The sequence below is a fragment of the Belonocnema kinseyi genome, chromosome 5 (genome assembly GCF_010883055.1).
Source record: "Belonocnema kinseyi isolate 2016_QV_RU_SX_M_011 chromosome 5, B_treatae_v1, whole genome shotgun sequence".
NCBI lineage: Eukaryota > Metazoa > Arthropoda > Insecta > Hymenoptera > Cynipidae > Belonocnema > Belonocnema kinseyi.
The window spans coordinates 22,031,033-22,041,258 of NC_046661.1; the positions used below are offsets into that span (position 1 = coordinate 22,031,033).

General features: G+C 32.5%; 1 protein-coding gene across 1 annotated transcript in view; it reads left to right on the forward strand.

The window, feature by feature from the left end:
* Positions 1–6,695, forward strand: part of LOC117172771 (cyclic AMP response element-binding protein A-like) — an 84,774-nt gene extending 78,079 nt beyond the window's left edge. The window contains exon 4 of the mRNA XM_033360979.1: positions 2,257–6,695. Coding sequence (XP_033216870.1) covers positions 2,257–2,433 — 177 coding nt within the window. The 3' untranslated portion in view covers positions 2,434–6,695. The remainder of the gene's footprint in view (positions 1–2,256) is intronic.
* The last annotated feature ends 3,531 nt before the right edge of the window (positions 6,696–10,226 follow it).

Sequence of the window (10,226 nt, forward strand, 5' to 3'; positions counted from 1 at the left end):
AATTAAAATTCGAAAATTTTTTCTAAAGCCTCCAGGGGACTTCGTTTTCGCACGAAAAAATTTTATGTGCCCTTATTGCATCCGGACCCACAATTATACTTTGCGAGTGAACCATCAATGCTTTTGGCTTTTTGGTAACATAATTTGTTTAAAACAATTAACTTAACAAATTAACAATTTATTTATTCATGCATCCATGTGCATCAAAATCAAGCAATATTGAACGGGGGAAAATTTTTTTCAAGAAGATAAAAAATAGAACCGTCGAAATCGGAATTTTTCCCTCTTTGCATTAACATAAAAGCTTTAATAAGCAAAAATTAAAAATTTGGCTTTCATAATTCTGTTCAAAATTAAACGCTGAATTTTTGTTCAAAAAATCCAAAATCGGTAATGAATTGCGCCCTGGAAGTTATTTTGAGTCCGGTTGTTTCATTTCATCCCACTGTGCCGCGCCAGCCTGGCTGCCAAGGCTGCAGGCAATGTTTGAGCATATGACAATATTACTATACCATCTGAACCACGATGACTCCCTGTATGGAAAAATTGTTTTTTTCTAAGATGCGCACTTTTTCAAATTATAAAAACACGACAACGGAAATAAGCTTATTTAATATCAATGCTTTTTATGAATTGTGATTATATACATTTATAAATTAAATTAAATTAAATGACACGTTTTTCAGGGTAGCTGAGAAATAAATAAAAAACATAAATAAATATCAATTATACATTTGATATAATAGAGTTGAACATAATGTAAAAAAGTTCGCATTTTCGACAAAATTGACTGCGAAACATGAGATACATGATGAAAATGTGTTCGTTAAAGCCGTAGGAGCTTTAACAAAAGATAATTCACAATCGCCAAATTGCTGTTGTGGACACTCTTACCTTTAATTTTAAAAGGTATGTGTGCAAATGTGGGGAAAAAATAAAGACCCAGCACGTAGCGCGCGATGGGAATGTGACAGGTTTTTTACATGACACGACATTTTTACATTGCATGCTATGTTAAGAAACCCACACGTAAATTCATCTAAACCCTTCATAAAGCCCTGTTTCTAATTACATTATAAGTTAAAAAATAATCAAATTGTATTGGTTCAAGAAATATAAAAGCTTAAATGGGACAGCCAGCGGTAACCTCATAGATTTCTGCTTTTTTCCCGAAAGTTCAGCGAGATATCTTCTTTAGTTTAAAAATAATGTTGTGAAAAAAGTGCATTGCAAAATTGGTAATTTCTCTTCGCGATTTAAGTGGCCACTCTCTGCATTGACTTGAACTTAAATCTTATTTAATTAAGGGCATGATCACATGCCCTGAGATCACATGCTTCTGAGATTTTAACTGAGTAATTTTGGTGATCATTTTTAGATATCGTGAAAGTTTGGTATAAATGATAATGAAAATTCTTGTAGTGATGGTACCTCCTTAAGGGCATGTGATACTTAGAAAATTGTCGATTTTACCAGTTTTAGGTTCCCCCGGCTTTTTTTTCTAGAATAATAAATATTTTTGGTCTTGAAAATTTGGGAAACGATAGCGAACATGCTAACGGACGTCCCCACACACTTTTTTTGTAGGTTAATTAAAAAAAGTTTTAATTTAGCAAAATATGAATAATTTGTATAGCGCTTAGGAATTAGTATCGATATTTTCAGTGTTAGATTCCCCCGGCTTTTTTCCTAGTATAAGAAATATTTTGTCTTCAAAATCTGGCAAATGATAGCGAACATGTTAACAGACGTCCCCGCACACTTTTTTTGTGTGTTCTTTTTTTATTTGGATATTGCTAACAACGTGTGTGTATATTTCGAGGTTATGTGTGTTACAATTCACCCGAGTATTACTTCTAAACTACGCAATATTTTTGGCCGAAAACTTTAGACTTACAAATAAACATAGTAACTAATCTCCCGGAACTAACCTTGTTTGCAGGCAATCAAAAAAGTTGATTTCATAAATAATTTTCAGATTATCGGAAAGGCAGAGATGAAAAACGACGTAACCTGAAAGATAGTGCATATGCATAAAATTTTTATTTAGCACAATAAATTTTTTTTGTTATTATCCCCCAAAAAAAGAGTCTGAAGACGTCCGTTATGATATTTTATAGCATCTCCGAATTGAGTTTTTAAAAATTTTCATTTTTGTGGAAAAAAAGTCGGGAAAACTGTAAGTATCGCATGCCCTTAAGGCTAAACATAAAATTTCTTTTGATTTTCAATTAATACCTTTCGTTTCACTTTCAGATATCAGCTCAAGAATCACGTCGAAAGAAGAAGGAATATATGGACGGCCTCGAGAGGAGAGTGACCGTTCTGACTAACGAGAATTCCTCCTACAGAGACAGACTGAACATCCTTGAGGATGCGAATCGCGAATTGCTGAAGGAATTACACCGCCTCCAAGCTCTTCTGCAACTGTAGTTTTCCTAGTTGCCTTCAAATGACTCGCATCGAAGCGATCTTAATTACCTTAGTTTTCCATTCCTCAGCGATGACGGCAAAAGATTATTATCGTCCTAGGCCGACAACCTACTTACATCGCGTCACGTTGTCGGTCTTAAACCTCGACTACTTACATTCGTATATTCACAGTATCAGTAATCGCAGTTTACATTCGATTAAATTTTAAAACCTTCCATGTGTAAGAAATTCCAGGAAATGGGAGATCGTATTGTATAATTCGAGAAAAAAGAAACACCGAGAAGAATGAATGTCCAAAGATCTATTGTTTTAGGATGTTATTGAATTACTTTGAGATTTTTAACTCATTGAAATTTAAATCTATTTTATATTAAATGAAAGTTTGCAATATGCGAAGCGAATTTAAATTTGAAAGTATGTTATTCAATTTTAAGATTATTCATTGATTTCACGTAAGGGATTTGAAAGTCTGCCCACAGTGGTAATTTGGATTTCCATCCGCATTGACTGATTCCATACAGGGTTTCATTAGGTACCGAAAATCCGTATGTTGTACCTTCAAGTTTTTTCTAAACACTTATTTAAGCTGGAAAATAATAAGTTTATAGTATTCGGATGGTTGTTGAGCGGAAAAAAGTCTTCTGAGCATAATGAAGAGCTAAAATAATGCTGTTTGGCGTCATTTTAAGTGTGATTTCACAATGTTTTGAATCCAACGATACAAAGTATTGAGGCTGGTGAAAAAATTTCCTTACAATTTTTAAGTTATTGTTTAATTCTTGACGAAAAACTGATTGATGAATTTTTAAAATTTAATTTGACGATATTTTCTACCTTAGTAAGGGTTTTTTAGAGATATTATTTTTGACTTAGGATATGAAAATTACTATTAGTTTTTTTATGTCTCTTTGCAGAGAAAAATATTTTAATCCTGAATTTTTATCTGTTAGAAATTTATTTTTTATTTTTGTTAGGAATGCACTTAAATACCAAATTGTAGAATTTTTTCACCTAGTTATCACATGAAATACATGTACAAAGTCGCGTGAAGTATATTTTAAGAAACGTATTATAAAATGATGTCTTTAATTCGTGTTTCCGACGTAGTTGGGCGAACAGTTGTTTTAAGTCTGTTAGAGTCGTCGACGAAAAAAATCCATTTAAAATATAAAAACTTATATTTTTCCTTTTACTTGATGACTCTTTCATATTGTTTCGGCATTTTTGTTGAGGAAATTATGCTTTACGAATCTCAAGTGCCTTATTTTTGCAGTTATTTTGTCTTTTTTAATTGTTTTTCATTCGTCATAAAAAAACCTTATAAATAAAACATATATTTAATAATTTTAAAGAATTAGTGAGCAAGTAGGGAATGTAGTTCAAGTTACTACTCAAATTCGATTTGAAAATAATATATATGCTTTAACTTATTCCTTTCTTTATCCTATCGAAAAATAAGGCCTTCTTATTTTTTTCGCTGAAAGAAGCAAAATGAGGGTGTTTTAAATGGAAAAGTAAAAACGATTTTGATAAAAGTACACTAATAAAGTTTTTAGGTTATTTTGATTTACGTTTTAAGGTTTAAGAAGTGTTGGCGATGCAATTCACGATGCGGTGCTTCCAGTTCCAACTAAGTTACTGAGGAGAAAATATGGGCTTGCATTTGTAAATTCGGATTCCATTAGAGAAGAAAGAGTGATTCGTTTGTTACTTTATATTGTGTTTAAGTTTTACACTGAGTCATGTTTATGCTGTATATTTTATTTAATTTTTAAGAGTCAGCGGGTGTGTTCTCGACTACAAAGTTTAGTGAACATACTACAAAGCGTTAGGCAAGTATTTTATACATTTTCTAGACCGTTTATAGTAAAGTTAACGAGCTTCGCAGCTGATAAGCGTAAGAATACATATGAAAAATATCGTCAAATCTGTAGTTAACATTTTTTGAGAATTAAAAATAAGAAATAAACTGAAGAAGAATTAACATTAATCAGATTTCATAGATTAAACCTATAATTATATGTAAAAAAAATATCGAAACATAATTTATGAAGTAGAAATTTAAAAAATGTACAATTCCCGAAAAAAATGAAACTATCAAAAATATTCATGAACGAAATAGAAATATTCTGAAAGTGCAAGTTAATAAAACTAAAAAATTCCTGTAATTTTAAACTAGCAAAAAAAAATTAATTAAATTTTGGTAAATTTGAATTAAATGCTTATTTTTAATGATTAAAAAGCTTATTCGAGACTCATTCAATAACTTTTACTCAATAAAATAATATATGAAGGTTTTAGATTAGAAGAAATCAACTTACTGTTTCTCCGACAATTGGTTCCCCGCGGTAGTTGGTGCTTTTATCCTGTGTATATAAAATAGAATATGATTTTAGCAGATAAAAATACTGAATAGTAATTTTTTTATCCGTGAAGTAATTTGAAATGGCGTGATTGAAAATTTCGGGAATTGCTGTATTTCGAAAATTCGAAATATCAGGAATGTTGTCGTTTGATTAATTTCCACTTTAAGAAGATTTTAATTTAATTACAATTTTTGGTACGTTTATTTTAATTCAAGAATTAGAAAATTTCGATTCTATGAATTATTTCAATATTTTTCATATTCAGTACCTCTTTTTTCAAAAAATTTTGTTTATCCCATTCAAAGTAGGTTGCTTTCAATTCATCAAGTATTAAAATAATTAAAATGCTTCCAAGTGTGATTTAACGTAATGTTTACAAAATATTTTCAGTAATATGTACATCAAAATAATAGCATTAATTTTGTTTTTAATCGAGGAGAATTAAAGTTAAAATAAATTCTTTTAAGGAAGATTGATTACAAAAAATGTTGTAAATATTTATGATGTAGAACTTTAATAAAAAAAATATTTGGGACCAATTTTCATTTTCATCAAACTCTTCGTACCATTTTTTTAAAGTTTATTTCTTTTTCATTAATTTTGCTTACATTTCTTCTCAATAATCTTGCTTAGCATACAAATACAGGGGCGTACGCAAGGCAGGGGTTTGCGGGTTCACCCCCCGAATTGTGAAAACTTGTTTACTTTTAATTTTAACATCATGTAAAATTCGAACGGACCACTATTCCCCCCCACCGAAATTTCTTTTTGCGTACGCCCCTGTACAAATATAATGAAATACTTGTGTGAATCCTGCAGCGGATATGAAGCAGATGTGTACATCAGTTATATGCTTTAAAATTTGGATGCAGATTCGAAGTTTGATTTTTTAATTTTCTGCAGCGGTTCTGTATATTGACGGCCGATTCTGATACATCATATCATGTATTTGACAAGTTAATGGCCCGTAAAATGTAGAATTCTTGGAATGCGAGTGACATCGAAATATTGTCAAATATGAAGAGAATGTGCAAATATTAGTAATTTTAAAAATTCGTATATTCTACTACATGAAATAAGAGTTTGTATTGAGAACTTATGCGACTGCTTCCGTAGATCGCATACGCGTATATTTTTGTGGATTTTAATTTGCTTTTTAAACAGAGTTATATATATTATATGAAGATTCGTTAATACTTTCTATTTGTTTATCTCAACGGTTCCTTGATGTGTGACTGTTTATCAAAAGATGCAAATGTAGTTTGCTTATACTAAATTTGATTTCAGTTTTTATACAAGAGTGTTATGTAAAATTTATAATATTATTAATTTCAATTCACTAAAAATTTTACATAATCATTGATCACTTTAAAATGATTGCTGTGTTAATATTTAATTGCTAGGAACAATTTTCAATTATGCTTTCGTAAAAAATGATTGTTCATTAAAAGGAGAGATACGGATATTACTTCCACGTTAAAAGTAGTAGAATGAGTGGACGTATAATTGAATATAAAACTGAATTATATTTTAGAACCACTATAGTTCAAGTATTCTACGTTATAGTGTATGTACCCTATTGTACACAGCGGATTCGATGATTTTATACGTCGTTGTATGTCATTAAATGGTGAAATATTGCTGAAATATGATCAGAACTTTATGGGGAATTTTACGAGCAAATGTGGATTTTACTTTCGCGTATCGATTATTCCCCGAGTGTGGAAAGCGGATATTTATGTAAGGATAATGCGTGCATTTCGTGCAACTTTATAGTTTTAACCATATGTATGTGCTATCGCCACGTAAGTGCAAACCTCATCATTATGTGATCTTTACTGAAAGGCCTAAATGATTTTTAAATAATTATTATGAATAAACACGTGTGACAAGATATATATATTTTTTAATTTCTGAACTTGATGTATCAGTGCGGGGAGTTAAAGTACACTAGAACCCTGGAATTATGACAGGCTTCGGGCATTGCTTGCAGCGGTCTTGGACATAAATCTAGATGCCTTTAAAAAATCGGATGCCTTTATCACAAAACTGTAAAGGACGTCAGTTCTTGGAACGAAACAAAACAGTTTACTGAAATCGAGGTTCCAGTGTGCTCCGAAAGTAAACTGACAGGTGCGCGTGAATCATTTCTGTGGGATTTATACGGATGACACAACCTGATGCAACCAACGCCCGGAGAGTCCGGCTCTCCTGTTTGTTTGTCACGTCTCAGTAAGCGAGTCTCCCTTGCTCCACACATTACTATTTTTCGAGGGCAGCAGTTTTCAAAAGGACATAAACTTGTACGCAATAATTACAAGTTCTAGTGTATTTATAAATTTCGGAATTCAATTGATTCTAAAATATATTTTCTATAAATATTTGTAGGAAATTCTGTATTGTATTGGCCTAGATATTCAAAAAAAAAGAATTCATCGATTTCAAATTAATCAGGTTCGAGTTGCAGATTAAAAAAAGAAATCCGCTAGAAAAAATCTAAATGCACAGTTTAAAATGAAAAGAATCTCGGTAATTTGTTTGAAACTGTGAGACCCCTCCCAGCAATAGAAAATTCCATTTGATCCTATTTATGTTCCGAGTTATTTGAAAGAAAACCCATCAGAATACTGCAATGCGGAAATTGGGATATCCAGGATGTCTATAGAACGTTTCTGAGATATTCAAATGTACCAAGTGGGATATATTAAAATGTTAATCTCTTACGCGTGGCATTTGAATATACCAGAAAAATCTCATAGCCCTCCTGGATATACTGCGAATATCCATGGGCTAATTCCGCCTTAAAGGATAGCTCGTCGAGTTATCTCTTGGATAACTCTGAACATAAATGGGATCAAATGGGATATCTTACTGCTTTGAGGGAAGTCTATGTAAAAAAAACAACAGTTACATTTTGAAATTGTGATATTTTGTAGTTTTATGGCTCCCCGATAAAAGGTGTGTGTGACCAAATGTCAAAAAACGGGCTACGCCTATTTAGCGCAACGCTGATGTGTCATGATCAGAACTCTGACCTTCTGAAATGTTGTAGTTTATGACCCTTGGTAAAAGGTGTTTATGAATCATGGTCAAAAAATGACCAAGTTTTTGTCCTTACAAAATCGAAAGTCACCTTTAATTATCCTTCGTCGTATGTGACCTCCAACAAAAAGACTTGATGTCCCAGTGTGAAAAAGCGGACAATGTTTCCTCCATATCGCGTCAAAGGTCCTGTCAAATATCCTTTAGGAGAATAACCGCAGAAACTTCGGGAGTAGATAAGCAATCGAAAGTTGGCGGCTAGCTGCATTTGTGAATCGTGAATAAACTCTTAACTCTGATCAGGCTATACCACGCTCTGGTATAATGTGACGATATTTCATGTTTAGTATCCTCTTCCATTTTGTGGTTTATGATCCCTGGTAAAAAGTATTTATGACCCATGGACAAAAAATGACCTATTTCTTGCCCTTACAGAGTCAAAAGTCGCCTTTAATTACCTTACCTATACTTTATCATATTTTAGTTTATAACCTCCTTTGAAAGATATTTATGACCTAGGATAAAAAATGGTCAAGTTTTTGTAATTACAGTTGTCAGTTAAGTAATCTATCTATCTATCTATCTATCTATCTATCTATGTATCTGTCCATCTATCTATCTATCTATCTGTCTGTCTCAATCTATCTATCTATCTGTCTGCCTGTCTCTGTCTCTCTGTCTGTCTGTATTTTTCTGCCTGCCTGTCTGTCTCTGTCTGTCTCCGTCCGTCTGTCCGTCCGCCTGTCTGTCCATCTATCCACCTATCCATCTATCTTAAAAAACAAAGTTAATCTTTTCAAAGTCTCTTCAAATTTAAATTCGCAGCTCATTGCCCACTCCACTCTTCTTTTTTTTCTTAGTTTGTCCGCCTCTCACGCATGCGATCTGATCTTATTATTAAATTCTTTTAGATGAAATGTTTTCTTCAACAATCGGCCATCCTACTTTAGTTTGGTCCTCTAAACTTTCGATTTAACAATAGAAATGTATCTACAGCAAATAAAACTGTAAACTAAAAATGCAAACTTTTCCTATTTTGTGTCGTAATCGTTGAAATATTTTGGCTTAGATATCTATCGCTTTCCTCGACCTAAAATATGATCTCTCATTCTGTTTTTCTTCTTCAGTCTCATCCTCACTATCACTACCTTGGTTTCCTTTTCTAGTCTCCATCTGGCTCACAAGAGCTGTGGTTTCAAATCCCCTATCGTGACTTCTGTTTAATTTCTTTACTCTGTCAGTATCACTTTGATCAATTCCAACCACTACTAATGGACTTCCAAATGTTTTCTAAAGTTTCGTCGAGCTTCCAGTCGCAGTCTTCGCATCATGACTATATTTTTAAGTCTAATTGTGTTTTATCATTATTTGCTCTGACGTCATCTTGAACGTTTACAGGTAATCTATATTTCTCACAATGTCCAGTTACTTCTCTTGTTCCGCAATCTTCAAATCTAAGAAAATAGGAGCACAATGCTTCATCAAGTGTTTTTCCATTAGCTAAAATAACTGTAGAATTTTAGTGACGTTCAATTTCTCCAAATTTCAGGTCCCACTTATCTTCCTCGTCATCATCAATTGGACATTGCATAAGAGGTAAATTCGTCTGCTTTACTCTTTGTATCAACCCATTCGCTTGTGGATGTCAACTCGAATTTATAGTATGTTTAATTTTATATTTGTCACGCAAAGCTTAAAAATTTTGACACGTGAAACTTGTTCCTCTATCTGTTACAAATCGTCTTAGTGCACCAAAAGTCAAAACAAACTCTTGTACCTTGCGCCACAGTCGTATTAGGCTTCTCATCTCTGACAAGTCAAATTTATGCATACTTCGTTAAATTATCAATTAAGCTCAATACATGTGTGTTCTTTCGTGGAGTCGTAACAAAAGGTCCTAAATGGTCAATGTGTATAATCTCAAAAGGCCTTTTTTCTGGTGGCATCAGAATTTACCTAGTTGCAATCTGTTTTTTTTTAGACAATATACATTCTAAACAGTTTTTGATATGAACTCTGACACATCTCCTCACTTTTTAAAAATAAAAATATTAATTAATTCTCTTTACAGTACTGTCTACCCCGAAGTGACTTGATAAATCATGATATGGAATTACTATTGATTTACGCATTCGTTTTGGCACCACATAAAACTCTCGACTTTCTTTTTCTTCACCCACCCATTTATACAACAACCCTTCTTTTAGTACAACATTTCGCACTTGACCTTTTTCAGATTCTAGCTCTTTTTCTTTTTTCTCTAAAATCTTAATGATATTAACAATGTCATTTTCGGTTCTTTGTAGCATAAGAGGCTCATCTTCTCGGGTCCTAATTCCCAAAACAGCTTCAATAGCGGTTATTCTGACAGGAGCTGTCGATAAA